Source organism: Aulonocara sp. 'chitande type north' Nkhata Bay, linkage group LG2 (assembly GCF_057382095.1).
Source record: "Aulonocara sp. 'chitande type north' Nkhata Bay isolate Kocher_YH1m ecotype deep benthic linkage group LG2, A_spYH_male_GT1.1, whole genome shotgun sequence".
NCBI lineage: Eukaryota > Metazoa > Chordata > Actinopteri > Cichliformes > Cichlidae > Aulonocara > Aulonocara sp. 'chitande type north' Nkhata Bay.
In genome coordinates this window covers 8040835-8058593 of record NC_141345.1, presented here as the reverse complement: position 1 = coordinate 8058593, position 17759 = coordinate 8040835, and the positions used below count along the sequence as shown (strand labels likewise).

At 43.2% G+C, this 17759-nt stretch overlaps 1 protein-coding gene across 4 annotated transcripts in view; it reads left to right on the top strand.

The window, feature by feature from the left end:
* The window catches only part of LOC147337394 (protocadherin-1-like), a 231765-nt gene that overhangs the window by 163190 nt on the left and 50816 nt on the right, over nucleotides 1-17759 (top strand). The window contains exons 5-6 of one of the 4 annotated variants that reach the window (XR_015130823.1): nucleotides 6519-7084; nucleotides 9685-11004. The exons of 2 other annotated variants lie outside the window; for them this stretch is intronic. Coding sequence is in view for 1 of the 2 variants with exons in the window: in XM_086304709.1 (XP_086160835.1) it covers nucleotides 6519-6577 (59 nt within the window). In the remaining variant the exon portion in view is untranslated. Of the gene's footprint in view, nucleotides 1-6518; nucleotides 11005-17759 lie in introns of those variants that run through there. One more of the 4 variants, XM_086304709.1, reaches the window with a different exon arrangement.

Below are 17759 nucleotides of genomic sequence, written 5' to 3'. Positions count from 1 at the left end.
TCATATTGCACTGCTGGAAATAGTTTATTTTGATGCATATGCTGCTTTTTTGCAAATTTGCAGTATAATATTTATTTTCATTTTTCCTGCAGTGTATAAAAATTGGTGTATTTCAAAAATAAAACTATGAAGACACTCAAAATAAATTTCCTGTGGTGGGAAACTATTTTGTGCAACTTTTTTGTATTTACAGTTTTGAGGGATAAGACTCTTAAATTTCTCTAACTACAAATATATGTTAAAAAATCAAAAACGATTTTCAATTTTTTTGTAGTTTATTGCACTTTTTTGCAATTTATGTAATTACTATGCACTTAATGAATACATATTATTAAAATCTGGGCTATAATGGTTGTATTGATGTATAGCAACTTGAAATGCTCCCAAAAATGGCTCCACAGCATGTAAAAATATAATATAAGCTCTGGCGGACTTGGTTCTATGGTAGGTCTTAAAGGGTTAAATATTCATAATACTGCGACTGTAGCAGACTATTGAGGCGCATTCAGGTTGAACAAGAAGAGATTTTTTGTGCGTTGACCTCCAGACGGCCGTCTGAGGTTATTCACCTCAAACAACAATGAACTTACTGCAGAGATGTTAGCTGTATCTAATTCCGTTTATGAGCCTTTATATTCACTTTTGATGGCATTAGAAATGCCTTAATATTGAGCCTGAATGGACCTTTGGTGATTGGTCACTCTCAAGCAGAGCAATCTCAGGTGATTGTGTAGTTTGCATGTAAAATTAAAGCAATCCAATGAACTTCAACTACCACATTTACAATAAAAGTGATTATAAGTCGGATTATAAGTTACATGTTTTTTATTTTGCATGTTTTTATTATGATTATCATAATTATTATGACAGTTGATTGTAAAGTATATACAGTAAGAACCCTGTGCAGAAGTGCGTATAGTGCGGTGGTTTACACATTCGCTTAAAAAGCGATCTCCCAGCAGGAGATCAGATTCCTTTGGGGTTGTATCAGGAAGGACATCCGGCATCAAACATGTGGAGCTTTCCGCTGTGGCGGTCCTTTGTCAGTGAGGGAGCAGCCGAAAGTAGCTTTATGTAGAAATACGCAGAATTAGTTGTAGATAATTATAAAGACATAACGGCACGAGCAGTGCTGTAGGAGGGGCTCCAGAGTCACACCTGTAAACAGCCTGTCCACATGGCTAGCTAACAACTGCAATGCAAGTGAGCTGTGGCTCTGTGAGACCTCTTTCTGTCACTGTATTCACAGGTGCCTGAGGTATCAGTAATGAGGATCAGCATGTATACTTGCACAAACACTGCATGTAAAGCAGCAGAAATGTTTGGAGGGGTATTTGGATCAGAGCTGTAGACATGGGCTACACCAGAGTGACAATAATCAAACACCCGGAGTGCAAAAGAATAAACAGCCATGAGAGCATGGAGAGCTTCAGCAGCCTTTACCCACATTCCTGTTTTATCCGCACCTTCTCAGGTGACGACGTTTAGAACAATGGTGCAAAAGTGCATTTCTATGAATCTTCAATATTTCTTTGTACGGAAAATTCAAAGCCAAAGACTCACAAGCTACCAGTAATAGTGTAATCATTTAAATGACTGAGGGTGCAAGGCATACGTGTGCGTTCATGCAGAACCTGGCCTGACAGAAATGTGCAAAACCGAACTCGGTCCACCTGACTCGGGCCAACAATGACAGAACAATTAGCAAACGTTAACGTGAGCTTTTGCAAACCTCCACTCCACTCGGCTCAGGTCCATAACCAACAAAATCGACGAACTGAGATTACAAATTGCAGTCAATAAGTGTGTACGGGACAGCAGCATAATATTACTCACAGAGACTTGGCTGCAGCCATCAATTCCGGACTCGACTATTGAGCTAGCAGGCCGCACGGTTCACCGTCACGACAGGAACGGCCACTCCGGTAAGATCAAAGGAGGGGGTTTATGCATCTACACCAATGACAGCTGGTGCAAAAACACAAAGACTGTAGACAGCCACTGTTCCCCGGATTTGGAATACTTGACTGTGAAGTGCAGACCCGTCTACATACCTCGCGAGTTTACTGTTGTCATGGTAACGGCCGTGTATGTACCACCCGATGCTAATGCTAACTCTGCCATGGAGGAGCTGCACAAGACAATAAGCAACCAGCAGAACTCCCATCCAAACGCAGTGCACATTATAGCTGGGGACTTCAACCATGCTGATTTAAGGTCAGTATTCCCCAGATTTGAACAGCATATTAAATGTGCAACGAGGGGGAAAAACACATTGGATAAAGCCTACAGCAACATCCAAAAAGGCTACAGAGCAACCCCTCTACCACATCTAGGTTTGTCAGACCACATGTCCATGCTGTTGATCCCTGCATACACTCCCATTAGGAGAAGAGCCCCCCCAGTCACAAAAACTGTGAAAACCTGGCCAGAAGGTGCATCACATCAGCTGCAGGACTGTTTTGAAAACACGGACTGGAGCGTGTTCGAACATCAGGACCTTGAAGAGCACACAACATCAGTGCTCTCATATATTAACTTCTGTGTCAACAGTGTCACTGTGGACAAACATCTCCGGGTGTATTCCAACCAGAAACCCTGGATGACTAAAGAGGTCCAGGTCCTGCTGAAGCAACGTGACGCCGCTTTTAGATCCGGTGATGGTATGCAGTACAGTGCAGCCAGATCTCAGTTGAAAAGAGGCATCAGAGAGGCCAAGGCAGCGTACAAGAGAAGGATCGAAGACCACTTCACCACCAACAACTCACGACAGGTATGGCAGGGAGTTCAGCACTTAACCAACTACAAACCTGGCAATACCACGTTGACTGAGGGTAACGCGGAGCTTGCAGAGGAGCTGAACCACTTCTTCGCACGCTTTGAGGTGAAGGGACCAGAGGCAGCAGCAGCAAAAACATCGGACAGCAGCAGCCCAAGCCTCATAGTGCAGGAATATGAGGTGAGGCGCACACTGAGGGCAGTGAACCCCAGGAAGGCCACCGGACCAGATGGGGTAACCGCAAAGGTCCTAAAAGAGTGTGCAGACCAGCTGGCTGGGGTCTTCACTAAGATCTTCAACACTTCACTGTCCCAGTCCTGCATCCCGCCGTGCCTAAAGTCAGCCACAATTGTCCCACTGCCAAAGCGTACTAACATTAGCAGCCTCAACGACTACCGACCAGTTGCTCTAACACCTGTTATAATGAAGTGCTTTGAGAAACTGGTCCGACGTCACATCATGTCCTGCCTGCCACCCACACTCGACCCGCTCCAGTTTGCATACAGAGCTAACAGATCAACTGAAGATGCCATTGCTACAACGCTCCACACCACCATCTCTCACCTGGAAGTGCAGGGCCGTTACGCCAGGCTGCTCTTTGTTGACTTTAGCTCTGCTTTCAATACGATACTCCCGGACAGACTAATAGATAAACTGCTGGAAATTGGACTTCCTTCCACCACCTGCCGCTGGATCAGAGACTTCCTCTCAGACCGTGTACAGAGAGTTAGAGTGGGGCCTCATCTTTCCTCAGCCCTCAGCCTCAACACCGGCTCTCCACAAGGCTGTGTACTGAGTCCCCTACTGTACACTCTGTACACACATGACTGTGTTAGTTCCCACCCAGACAACACAGTCATCAAGTTTGCAGATGATACCACTGTGGTGGGGCTCATCAGAATCAGAATCAGAATCAGAATACTTTATTGATCCCTGGGGGAAATTATTTTTTGTTACAGTGCTCCATTTTAAACCAACATTAAGACAAGACAGACAATACGCTAACTAAGAATAGTACAATATATACATATATATACATACATACATACATAAGTCACTTATAAATGAATAGTTGGAAAAGAAACATGTGTAGCTGTAGCAGCAAACAGTGTGTTAAGTGGATGCGTTGTACAGGGAGATGGCCACAGGCAGGAATGATTTCCTGTGTCGTTCAGTGGTGCTTTTCGGTAATCTCAGTCTCTCACTGAACGAGCTCCTGTGACTGACCAACATGTCATGGAGTGGGTGGGAGGTGTTATCCAACATTGTCTTTATCTTGGACAGCATCCGCCTCTCCGACACCACCTTGAGGGAGTCCAGCTCCATCCCCACAACATTGCTGGCCTTACGGATCAGTTTATTAAGTCTGTTGGCATCTGCGACCCTCAGCCTGCTCCCCCAGCATGCAACAGCATAGAGGATCGCACTGGCCACAACAGACTCATAGAAAATCCTCAGCATTTTCTGGCATATGTTGAAGGACCTCAGTTGCCTCAAAAAATAGAGACGACTCTGGCCCTTCCTGTAAAGTGCTGTGGTGTTTTTAGCCCAGTCCAGTTTATTGTCAATGTGTACTCCAAGGTATTTATAGTCCTCCACAATGTCAACACTGACCCCCTGGATTGAAACAGGGGTCAAGTGTTTCCTGGTCTTCCTGAAGTCCACGATCAGTTCCTTGGTCTTTGCCACGTTGAGCTGCAGATGATTCTGCTCACACCACGTGACAAAGGAGTCGACCACAGCCCGGTACTCTGTCTCATCATCCCTGCTGATGCATCCAACCACCGCAGAGTCATCAGAAAACTTCTGAAGATGGCAGGTCTCTGTGCAGTGGCTGAAGTCTGTGGTGTAGAGGGTGAAGAGGAAGGGGGAGAGGACAGTCCCCTGTGGTGCCCCTGTGTTGCTAATCACCTTGTCAGACACACACTGTGGGAGACGTACATATTGTGGTCTTCCTGTCAGGTAATCAACAATCCAGGACACCAGAGAAGCATCCACCTGCATCGCTGCTAACTTATCACCCAGGAGGGTCGGCCTGATGGTGTTGAAAGCACTGGAAAAGTCAAAAAACATGACCCTCACAGTGCTCGCCGGCTGGTCCAGATGGGTGTAGACATGATTGAGCAGGTAGATGATGGCGTCCTCTGTTCCGAGACGAGGCTGATAAGCGAACTGAAGGGGATCCAGATGTGGTCTTACTATGGGTATCTCAGGGGGAGATAAGACTGCATACAGAGCTGAAGTTCAGAGGCTGTCAGATTGGTGTGCAGACAACAACCTGGACCTCAATACCACCAAAACAAAAGAACTGGTAGTTGACTTCAGAAGGAGGAAGTCCGAGCTGCAGCCTGTCAGCATCAACGGGGAGTGCGTGGAAAGGGTCTCCAGTTTCAAGTTTCTGGGTGTGCACATAGACACAGACCTCCAATGGAGCTCTAACACCTCTGCGGTCTTAAAGAAGGCCCAACAGCGTCTCCACTTTCTGAGAATCCTCAGAAAAATGGACCTGAAGAAGGAGCTGCTGACCGTCTTCTACCGCTGCTCCATTGAAAGTGTGCTGACATATTGCATCGGTGTGTGGTTCTCCAGCTGCACCACAGCACACAGAAAGGCACTCCAGAGGGTCATCAACATGGCCCAAAAAATCATTGGACATCCTCTTCCCTCCCTGAAGGACCTGTACAGCACTCGCTGTCTCAAGAGGGCACGCAGCATCCTACGGGACTGCACACACCCAGGACACCGGGTGTTTAAGCTGCTGCCGTCTGGCAGGAGGTTCAGGCTGCTGAGGTCCCGAACAAATAGACTCAAGGACAGCTTTTACAACAGGGCAATAGCCCTGATCAATGTAAATAGCTGACCTGACTGGATACCTCCCTGGACTTTTTAGGGGGAGGTAACAATGTTTAAAACGATAACAATAATATTTATATTTATAACAAGGTGCAATAATAATTAATGTGCAATAATAACAGTGTGCAATACACATACACTTATTCTTCTTTTTTATACTAAGTTAATATACTGTGTTGTGTTGTTTGTTACGTTGTGATGTGTCATATCGTGTCGTGTTGTGTTATATGTAGTGCCGACGTAGGACAGTTTTTCCAATTTCATTGTACTACTGTACTATGTATGACTGTGCAATGACAATAAAGAGTTATCTTATCTTATCTTATCTTATCTTATCTCAAGATAGTTTTATTATTATTATTACTTTATTTAAACTGCTCGTTAACAGGAATTAAACTTTTAAATGAAATCGGAAGCTAGCTTATCCAATTAGCCTGTCTCAAACTGTCATGGCTGACTAAATGAACAAAGTTCACATAATCTTATATATTCGTGTCTTGATTTATAAAACATGTAGTTCTGTTTCTGAATTTCTGTTCATACCAAAACGGTTGTTTGACTGAATCCAATGTGATCAGCGAGACTCAATGATTTGGTCTTTTTTTTAACAGCTGTATATAACTGTGGCCATGTGAGTTTATGAATGGTGCACTTATTTTTTTTAAAGATATTTTCAAACTGATCAGTGAATTCATTTTGCGTATTTTGCCCCCACATTTTTTTTTAATTAGCTTCCTTTTTTAAGCATCATTTTTCCTTCAACCAGCTTTCAATTACTCCTACGTTTTTTGGCATTTTTTTCTCATTTCTGAGACATTTTGCATGGAATGTGATATCTACGTTGCGTTACCTGAGGTGTAAGACGTCCGTATCTATCCTCTTGTAGGTGGAGCGTCGTCAAGCACCCAGCTGGAGAAGGGGGCCGGACATAAAAGACTGCCTTAAGACAAAACTAAAGACACAAAGAGCATCTAAAGCTTCTTTTTTTTTCCTCCTTGAATTTACAAAAAGAAAACCGATTCAGTCCTCAAGCTTTTTCTGTCTCTGCTTCAGTTCTGAGGATTTTTTCTCTTCCCTCCTTGCCTGTGGTGGTTGTGAACTGCTTTTTTTGCTTCATGTTTCACTTCGTACAAGTTCCCATCGAGGAGAATCAAAAAACAAAAACCTGATTAAAGAAATATTTTTTGGTTGGAGAAATTTTCCCGAATAACGAGGAGTTAATCATCTTTGGTTCCTCTGGGATCTTTTTTTTTGTTTTTGTCCCTCCTCATCCTCGGTAGGTCACTTTTTGGGGAGCGGATTTGTACCTTTTCGCCTACGCTGCACTGTTCTCTTTGTGGATGTAACTGACGCCTAAGTGGACTCGTCACGATCGCAGTGGATTATTGGCCTTTTGTGGGTTTTTGCTCTTGTCGCCTCTTTTTATCAGCTGGTTTGAAGCTTCTTTTCTGTGTGAGAACTACACATTGTTTCCCAAAAGTCACATTTTATGGGCCATATTTGAACTTTATTGACCTTTCTCCAAAAGTTGATTCTGTTCATCTGGACATAGCGTTTTGTGGGAGAAAAGTTTCGTCACTCATCCAAGTGACTTCTTCAGTCTCAGCTGACTGCAGGTTCCCCCAATCTTATAAATGGCTCGTCTAGCACAGCACAAGAAGTCTAAGACCAGGCAACAAAGGAAGTTTGACTTACTTGTTGTACGTCGGAAACCACCACAAAATATGGAGAGTGTCCTCAGTGACCAGAAGAGACAAGGATGCAACACCGAGGATGTGGATAAGTGGGTGAAGAATTTGTCTGACAGACAGCTCACCAAAACAAAGAAAAACATCCTTGCTAAAGGGTTGGATTTTGCTGTCACACCAAGACAAATCCCACTAGTGGAGCTGATCGCAGCCACAGAAACAGCAATTCGTAACAACAATATTGCAGAAGTGGAAGCAGAGCAACTACGGACGAAAGTTTCGGCCTGTCTCAGCAACGCAAAGCCCCCAGCATCCAACATCACCATGGAGGAGAGGAAGGCACTCACATCACTTAGTGATGACAACAACATTATCATCCTTCCAGCAGACAAGGGTAGGTGCACAGTACTGCTAAACCAGAAAGGCTATCATGAGAAAAATTTGTCACAACTCAGTGACGAAAATACTTATGAGCCCCTGAAACGAGACCAAGGAAGTGGCTACAGGAAGAGGGTGATAGACTGTCTGAAGCAGTTAGAACAAGACAAGGCTATTGACCGGACCTCGCATCACAGGCTATACCCAAGGGAGTCTACACCAAGTCTGTATGGTTTACCGAAAATACATAAACAGGGTGCACCTTTAAGACCGATTGTCTGCATGATCAACTTGGTCACCTATAACATCTCCAAGTTTCTGGCTTCGATCCTCAACCCGCTGGTGGGCAGCTCTGAACACCACATCCAGTTGTTGAGAAGGTGAGAAATGTTATTATGGAGTCAGATGAAACAATGGTCTCGTACGACGTTACATCTCTCTTCACTTGCATCCCAGTCACGGAAGCGTTGGAGGTAGTCCGTAAAAGATTACAGGATGACACCAACCTCAGCAACAGGACCACTCTCAGCATCGACCAAGTGTGTTTGCTTTTGGAACTGTGTCTTCATTCCACCTACTTCACATACAAGGGTCAGTTCTACAGGCAGAAACATGGGTGCGCCATGGGCTCCCCAGTTTCACCCATCGTGGCCAATTTGTACATGGAAGAAGTGGAAAAGATGGCTTTGCTATCCTACCCTGGAACACCACCAAGCCATTGGTTCAGATATGTGGATGACACCTGGGTGAAAATCAAATCTCAGGACATACTACATTTCACGGATCACATTAACTCGGTGGACCGACACCGTCACCAGGGAGGATATGAAAAGTGGCAGGTTAGCCTTCTTAGACTGTGAAATTTCCATCAGTAATTTGGGACATCTAAAAGCTGACGTGTACCGTAAACCTACACATACGGATCAGTATTTAAGGTTTGACTCTCATCATCCACTGGAGCACAAACTGGGTGTCATCAGGATGCTACAACACAGAGCGAACACCATCCCCACTGACACAGCGGCCAGGGAGGCAGAAGAACAGCACATCAAGAAGGCCCTGAGTAAATGTGGTTATCCCAGCTGGACTTTTGTCAAAGCTGGAAAGGCACCTAAAGAAAGCTCCAGCCGATCCAGGAGAGAAGGACAACCGCTGCCCAAGCGAAAACCTGTAGTGATCCCATATGTGGCAGGAATATCAGAGCAGTTAAGATGCATTTTTTCTAAACACTGGGTCTCTGTGGCTTTTAAACCCCAAAACACGCTGTGCCAAAAACTGGTCCACCCCAAGGATCGGGTCCTCCAACACAAACAGAGTCACATAGTGTACGCTGTTAAGTGCCAGGAGGATTGCCATGATTTATACATCAGGGAAACCAAACAACCTTTGGCGAAGCGGATGGCACAACACAGAAGAGCTACCTCGTCAGGCCAGGACTCTGCAGTCTATTTACACCTACAGGCCAGTGGACACTCTTTCAATGATGAGGATGTACACATCCTGGACAGGGAGGAACGCTGGTTTGAGCGCGGAGTCAAGGAGGCCATTTACGTGAAAAGGGAAAGACCATCTCTGAATCGAGGAGGGGGCCTAAGGGTACATCTGTCACCATCTTACAATGCTGTGATTGCAGCCATTCCCTAACTCTATGTGAATGGTACTCATAGCCATTGATCAGTGGGCTTTGGTCAGTGGTTGTTGATCAATGGTCATGAGAATTTGCATAATTACGATTAAGGAACTGACCTCCCAGCCCATTGTTCCTTCAGTGGGCTGGTTTCAGTCATTATGCAAATGAACTGTTTATAAGACTGGGGAAACCTGCAGTCAGCTGAGACTGAAGAAGTCACTTGGATGAGTGACGAAACGTTTCTCCCACAAAACGCTACATTCAGATGAACAGAGTCAACTTTTGGAGATTTACTTTCCTGGATGATTGAGAATGCATCAAGAAGATTTATTGACCTTTGTTTCCTTTTTCTGTAGCCCCCGTGCCTGGAGTTGATGAGTGACAGTCAGGGTTCGGAGGACAGGGTGATTGGCAGATAATCAGCCAACCTGCTTTCTCTCACAGGCCGACAGAAAGGCTTGTCAGGGTGGACAGAAACTCACTCCTGCCACTTCACTTCCTTTATAATTGATTTAGAATTGACTGGCCACACTCTTACATTCAGATGTCCTCTTGTTTGTCTTGTAAACTGGAGTCAGATGATAAAATGAAAATCAGTTTAATCTATGTTTCCAGTGTAGAAGTTGCGCCGAGCTCAGAGACTGAAAGCTGGAGAAAACTGCTGCATGAAGAAGAAAGGAAAAAGACGATGCATTCATTCATTTTTTTATTCAGGTTACTGATAAAGTTACAGGTCATTAGGTTAAAATTCAGAGAAAAATAAAACAAATCTTTGTATAATTACAAATTTACTAGAATTTATTGATTCTTTCTTCTTTTTTGCACATTCAATTTCTGTTTTATCAAATGAGACATTTTTAGTAAAGTCAATGGACTTATTTGAAGTTTATGAGCATTTTCTTATAATTGGTTGATGAATTCCTGAAAAACCTTTCGATGGAATTAAAACAGCAGCTTTGTTCTGCTTCCGGTTGCTGTGCTGAGCAAACGCCATCATCCTGTATCTAAAACCAGAACTATTATTATTATCTAAAGAACTACAAGCACCAAAAGATAACTGATAACTTTATCATAGTATATACTGTGTCGCAATACATAAATATTCAGACGCGATCATTCTGTCGTGATCTCTCTGTTTAAAGTCTGCTGCTGCTCCATATCCAAACCACAGTCAGCTCCACGTCCTCCTTTACCCCTCCTGTCCAAAAAAGCTCATTTTAACAACAAATAGCTTGGAGATTTCCTTTTTTTAAGGCCATTTAAGATTTAACTGCCAGTGAATCCTGTCATTCAGGCAGTTAGACTCCTTATCGACCTGTTAATCAAATCATTAACGACTGAAGCTCTTATTGACCTGCCAATCAGAGCTTTTCTTTCTTGTATCTTCCAGTAAATAGACTTGTGTAGGACTCAGCTGGTTGGTTCGTTAGTGCTACAGCTTAGTAACAAATGAATAACAGCCGAAAACCAGGATTATTTGTTTGTAAGTACAAAAGTGTGTTTATTCTGACTTATAGCGGTATGTTTATGGGATATAAAGTTGTAAAATGGTGTATGAATTTGAATATTTGTAGTGATCACTGGTTTGCTGTAGAAATCCAACAGAGCAGCTCAGTGGCTTGCTACTGTACCTGTGAATGTACTTTGTATTCAGAGGTTTTTATTAAAATAAATAAGTGCTGATATCATGTACCGCAGCTTTACTTTCTCTTTTCATCTGTTTTCTGCACGTCTGAAGCCAAAAGCAACACACACACACACACACAGAAAGTTTGCTCTTGTTCCTGAGCACCTTGTATGAGACACCTTAATGTATCTATTTTCACGGGAGACCTCAGCGGGGATATCATATTGACTTTGCTTCCAAAGTTTTAATTGCACAATTATGTATCATCTCAAGCTGCTTGATTATTGATCGTGGAAAGCATAAACATGTTTGCAGTGTTGATGAGTAAACCCTCTCTAATGAGCCTGCACTCAGTAAACTAGCTCATGTTTCTACATGACTGTTGTGGAATCTAAAGTAAGGCCCAATCTTCTTAAACCTTTCCGAAATATTGATGATTATCCCTAACTTATTGACTTCAGTAGAAGGCATCACCCCAGAGAGTGTGCTGAAATGTTTCTCCTCCTTCTAAGTGAAAGGCGTGAGTTCTCACACCAGTACAAAGACGGGGAACTGTCCGCATCGGTCTCATCAAGTTAAAAGAATTTCAGCTGATGCGAAGATCCAACAATGAGCTGGTTTAAGTTAGATCAACAGGTTCAGTCAACTCAAGAATTTTCCCACCATTAGTTGCACTTCAAGAAAAACTCATGGTGCAGTAATCTGAATATTTGGTGTCAGTGCAACACTGACTCCATTCTTTGAGGGTTGTGATGCTGCGCTGTAGGGTATTGTTTCATGTACCACATGACTGTGAGGGATAGAGATGGACTAGCTCGTCGTTAACGTGGCCCATTGGTTCATAAAGAATCGACCACTGGGGCTCATGCTTGATATAGACCCGTTCTTTGACCTTAACTTTCAGTGTTTGTTCTGGCAATTGAACAGTTTTTAAGAATAAACTCAGAGGATCAAAGGTCAAAGGATGTGAAATGCAAACATTTCCGAGCGTTCAAATTGACCTGGAGATGAAAAGAAAAGGACAGCGACTCAGAGCGCTTAGTCTTTTTTTATCAGTATAATTAAATATCATGCAGTCACTGAGGCTTCACCGCAGTGAAAATAGCTTCGTGTGTGTGTGTGTGTGTGCGCGGCTGTGCGTGTGTGAAGTTTCTGTGAAATGTGTGTCGTTGCAAACTTTTTGAAGTTTGTGTCTGCTCACTCAGGTACGCTGCTGTCATTTTCTGACTAATTTTCTCCTTCAGTGACAGCTCTACACCTGGTTACACACACGCGCACAAACGCACACACCCCTCTGAGCCCATATACGTGAGCTGCTGTCACTTGGACTATGTGACTAAATTTCTATCAGCTATACTGTGCCTGTGGGTGCACAGTTGAGTATTCTAGCTGACTTTAACCTGTTGAGAATCCAGAGATTTGAACCCGAGTGGGGTCACTGATCTCCTGAACTCTGGTCCACCTATCGTAGGTGCTGTTTACCTTCAGCTCAGGTCAGAAAAAAGAATGACAAGCAGTAGATTTATCAGCCGTAAGCCGTCCACACCTTTGCACAGGTCACTGACATCCACGAGTTTTAGGTCTGTGGTATGCAAAATGTGCAAAATAGTTTTTTCCCTGTTTTAGATCAAACAGATGCCATGAAAAGATTCATATTATATTTTTTAAATGTCTTTCCCTGAACATGAAGGCAGTTTTGCACCAGTCTTATGTTACTGTAGGCTCTTTATAAAACACCTGCAGGAGGCTGTTTTGGTGATTTAAAATAGAACTAAAGTTTCGCGTCTGGATGAGGACAAACTGCACTTTCCTTACAGGTCACACTCATATTACATTAGATTGGAATGAATCATTTTCAGCACAGAACTGAATATAATTAGTTAGTAAATAGACATGTTTTTATATACTAATAGAAGCCAATAAAGTAAATAAAGCTGAAAACTGGACTCTTTTTGGAAAACAGTACATGTAAAAATATGTCGGGAGTCTCAAAGATTTGTATATTTTTCTCATGTACTGTGGAGCTTTGCTTCTCACCGGTTTTACACACCAAGCACATTGTAAACAAAATGACAGGAAATTCAGAATTTTTCAGATCTGAATTTGTCCTGTAACGTACATATGCACCAAAAAAATGCACTGAAAAAAAAAAAAGAACTAGAGTCGACATGAAGCTTGTCCTGATGTTTCTAAAGCAGAATAGCTAGAAACTGAATCTCTGGATACACCCAGTTCTCAGGAGAAGGCAGCGGCAGGGAGATTTTCAGGAGTTGAAGCTGTTTCACGGCCGCTTTCGTCCGTACTTCAGGATGCCGGTGGGGCAGTTTGAGCTGAGGAAGCAGAGAAATCATTTCAGAGAGTAAATAACCTCGAGCAGCACCTAGCTGTGTGTCTGAGGTCAAATAGGATTTCCATCATCAGTGCACTTGTTCCCAAATTCTGTGGCCTGATTGGTCAGGTCTGGTTATTTGCAAACAAAAATCTAACTTGGTCAGAAAAAATAAGCACTGCAAGGTCGTCCTGTGAAATTTGGCTGCATTAAGAATATGCGAGTCCGAAATATATTTAAAACGCAAACTTTACGCGTCCGGTGTCTGAAGAACTTTACACCATGAATAAGCCTCAGCTATAAAAGCTCGATGAAGCTGTAAATATTACATATTCCATGTATTCCACATGCATGATGGTTTCTGTGGCTGGTTCTGTACAAAAGAGCATCAGCGCATGTTCTCCCTCAGTTATTACATAACAGGAGCTAAAATTTACATAATTATCTAGCCAACCAAAAGTGACAACCATATGTGGTTTGGCCTTTCGACACACTCAGCTGGAAAAGCCACGTTATCTCTCTGTAGACTCTCACCATTTGTTGAGCTACCGCTGGTATACTGGCCTGTGATTGGCTCAGCTGTTTCCATCCAGTAATCTGACTAGCTGAGAGCAAAATGAATCTCCACTGCACCTTTGAATGTAGCACCAGCGAACTCACACAAACCAGAATCGCACGTGCACCCAAGATCTGCCGCTTTGCACGAGCCACTCTCTCTCTTTTTTTCTTCTTTTTTTTTACCTCGACAACCGAGGCTTGTAATCTTGCAAGTCGAGCGTGTGAAAAAGACCAGGATTAATCAGTTTACCGCCCCACCAGAGAGAGGACACGCTGCCTTAATAAATAAATATGAATAAGCTTGTAGAGTTTGGAACAGACCATTAAAAAGTCAGAGAGAACATGGACCAAAGTGAAGCTCGAGGTGTGTTTGGGTTCAAGTGAGAGGATCAAGGAGATGTCACAAGTCGCTTTTGGATCAGATCCAATTATGTGAGGCTGATAGCGGCGTGTATGTGTGTGTGTCGCCCTGGAAGTCTTTCAGAGTGTGGTCGTCTTACCTTATCTTTTGTGGTAAATAGACTGCTAAAGATGCCGTGCGTGGTTTTTTTGTGTGCGTGTGAGAACCAGTCCATACTTGGTGCCGCTGTTATATTTTAATTAAAGCCGAACAGCAGCCTTAATTACTGCCATGATAAACAACACCTCTCTCTCTCTCTCTCTCTCTCTCATCAAAGCACCGACAAAGCTTCCTCAGATGTACACACACACACACACACACACACACACACACTCAAAGCCTGCGGTTGGTCTCGGTGGTGCAGCAGAACTGTGTTTATGGCTGTTAATGAAAACTGAGGCCAGAGTCCCAGAATCCCAACGCTAATCACCATCTAACTCTCTGGACAGGAGAGGATGGAGGGAGAGAGAGATGAAGGGTGGGAGATGGAGTTTTTAGAGACCACGACACATGAGCGTGTTCATGTCTGTACGTGTAGAAACAGATAAAAAGTGGCGGTGCAGTCATCCGTCAATTTGCTATGATTACTCTGCTCGCATGTACTGCAAGCGTCTGCTCGGATTACTCATCTTGTGGGGACCCGTCTTCCTTCTGAGGACGAAAATGTAAAGATCCCACAACTCAATCACTCTTGTTTACAATAGTTAAGATGAAGGCTAAGTTTAAACAAGCAGTAGTTATGGCTAAGGGCAGCGTTAAGTCCTCTGAAGTGATGGAAGCAAAACTGTGTGTGTGTGTGTGTGTGTGTGTGTGTGTGTGTGTGTGTGTGTGTGTGTGTGTGTGTGTTGGTGCAGAATGACAAAGGAAAAGTCTAAAAAAGTCATGAGCTCTGCAAGCATGGATTCAGCTGTGCATGTAGGTAGTGTTTGTGAGCCACTTTGCAATTTCCCTTCAGTTTTATTCATAAAGTATGATTTTAAATCAACAGTCACTTTTGATTCTTCGATAAACACACCATTAGAGAACGAACCCTAGCAAACTTGTTGGTGACAGTGGGGAGGAAAAACACGTTTTGTGTGTAACGGCCTTTAGAGTTAGGTGAAATGTTTCAGTGGACCATTTCACCTATCACCTTGGGTTTGGTGAGGTCTGAGGCAGGACTAATGTAAGGATTATGTTGCAAGACAAAAGGTCATCACAGTGTTTGCATGCAGGGTTAATATATTTATGCACTGTTTTCAGGTGTTAGCTGTGGATGAGAAATTAGCACTTTGCAGAATGTGAGGCCCTGCTCTGCTGTTTCCACACAGAGAATCTGAAAATAACCCAGAACAGAGAGTTTATTAACCACACACAGACTCACTGAGCTCAAACAGGCTGGAGAAAATGGACCTTATAAAGAGACACGAGCGCCCAGAGAGCACTGCGAGTCTGAGTGGAGAGGGCAGCTGGGAAACACTGAGATGTACTTCCTCCTCTGAGACAAATATTCCTCGTGGCAGGAAGTAGTTTTTCCTCACATTTCCACATTTCAATGACAGAAAAAAATTTATTGCCCAAAGCAAAACTACGAGTTTAATTTACTTCATCTCATACGCTCTACCACACATTACATACCACAAATAAGTGCTATCCTTCTTACTCCACATACAGTATAAACAAATAACCATCTGTAACCTGTTAACTGACGCCACGCTGCGTTTCATCGTGGCAAAATGTCTTCCTGGAGACACCCACTGTGGCAGGAATGATCACAAAGGCTGAGTGCTTTGGCCGGTGATTATATGTCTGACTGTGGACACATTTGGTCCTCAGTGAGACGCAGCAACACTTCACTGGTGTGTAGTTCAGATCAAAATGATTGTGTTGATTTTAAACATAATAAATGGGCCTGTGGCTGTTATCCACTTTATTCCTTCTCACCTTTTTAAATGATATTGGTGGCGTGGCTGGTGTGATTCCATCACTTTGTCTTGGTTAGCCTTAATTAAAAAAAACCTCCAGCTTCGTCTTGTTGTTGTTGTACAAATACGTTGATTGGATGTGAAAATTCATCTATGAGATCGCTTCTGTGCAATAGCTGACTGAAGCACCAGTCTTTGGAGCCTTTGATCAGTTTGCATAGATGACATCCTTTTCATTTTATATCGTATTATTATATCTTGAATCTGGAACCATTTGTATTTATTGAAGTCATCAGGTGGGTATATCATGCATCACATTGTAATGACAGAAAAGGGAAGCAGCTAAAGTTTTACATCGCCCTTTTTTTTTTTAACAGCAGGAGCTGTTTTGTTGCTCTGGTAGGAAATGATTTAAAATGATTTAACACCTTTTAAATCATGATGCTCCGTAATGTCAAATTGTGGCATTGTGCCATAAACGTGACATGGCTGCTAAATACAGCTGGACCTAAAGGTCATTAACGGTATAACATAACGTGAACCTGCCTTATACATTTAGAAGCAATTTATACTTTCCTTGCCTGAAGAGGGCAACCTTCTCAGGCCTAAATCACCCGTATTGCGTCTTCATGTTGAGACTGTTTGTATTGTAATGCAGATATAAATCATGTTGCTTTGGCAGTAATGTTCCTCGGTTTGGATGCCAAAAACAAGATTTGATTGGATCGAACCGAGGTCACGATTTCAAACCCATTTCTAATAAAAAAAAAATTCTTCGACTGAATTTGTGGATGAAGAACTTCTGAGACTGTAAAGTATCGTCTGCTACATTCTTTCAAAGCTCAACCAGACTGTTTCTGTTAGCAGCAAGCCAGCACACACACACAGAGACACACACCTACAGGTTCACACAAACAAAAGAAGACAAAGATACAGAGATTCCAAATAATTACTGAGCCCAGAAGTCTGCAGCAGCATAGAGCCAGCAGTGCTTCAGTGTCTGAGCTGTGTGTACGTGTGCGGTGTGTACCTTAATGAGGAGAAAGAGGGCAGACTGGTTTATAGAGAAAACCTTCCAAATCCCATTACTGCACTGGTTAGTGTGTGTGTGAAGCAGTGCATCATCGTAGAAGGTTCTCGTGTGTGTGTGTGTGTGTGTGTGTGTGTGTGTGTGTGAGTATTTACAGTAAAGTCTCTGTGTTGCGTGTGTGTCCCATTCTGTCCTCAGTAAATAGTGACTTCTCATTAAAGCTTTCCGCTCTGCTGCCGGCGAACGCCGAGTCCTGGTACCTGGATAATCCACTCCCCAACGCGTGCACACACACACACACGTACACCTACACACACACAATATACAGTATACACATGAACACAAGTCTTACTACCCTGCTAACTTACAGTCCTTACATCAAATCTAACTAACTATCGATATATAAAAACATTAATTAAAAAACAGGGAAAAAGAACTGAGGAAGTTGCAGAGGAGGAGGAATGAAGAAGGAAGAGGAGGAGAAGCAGAGGGAGTGGGTGTATTTGTTGGTTTAATCCTCTCCTATTAGCGGCTCCTCTGTGTGCTGTAAGGATTAGCCTGTTGTCTGAGCTCCAGCAGGTCG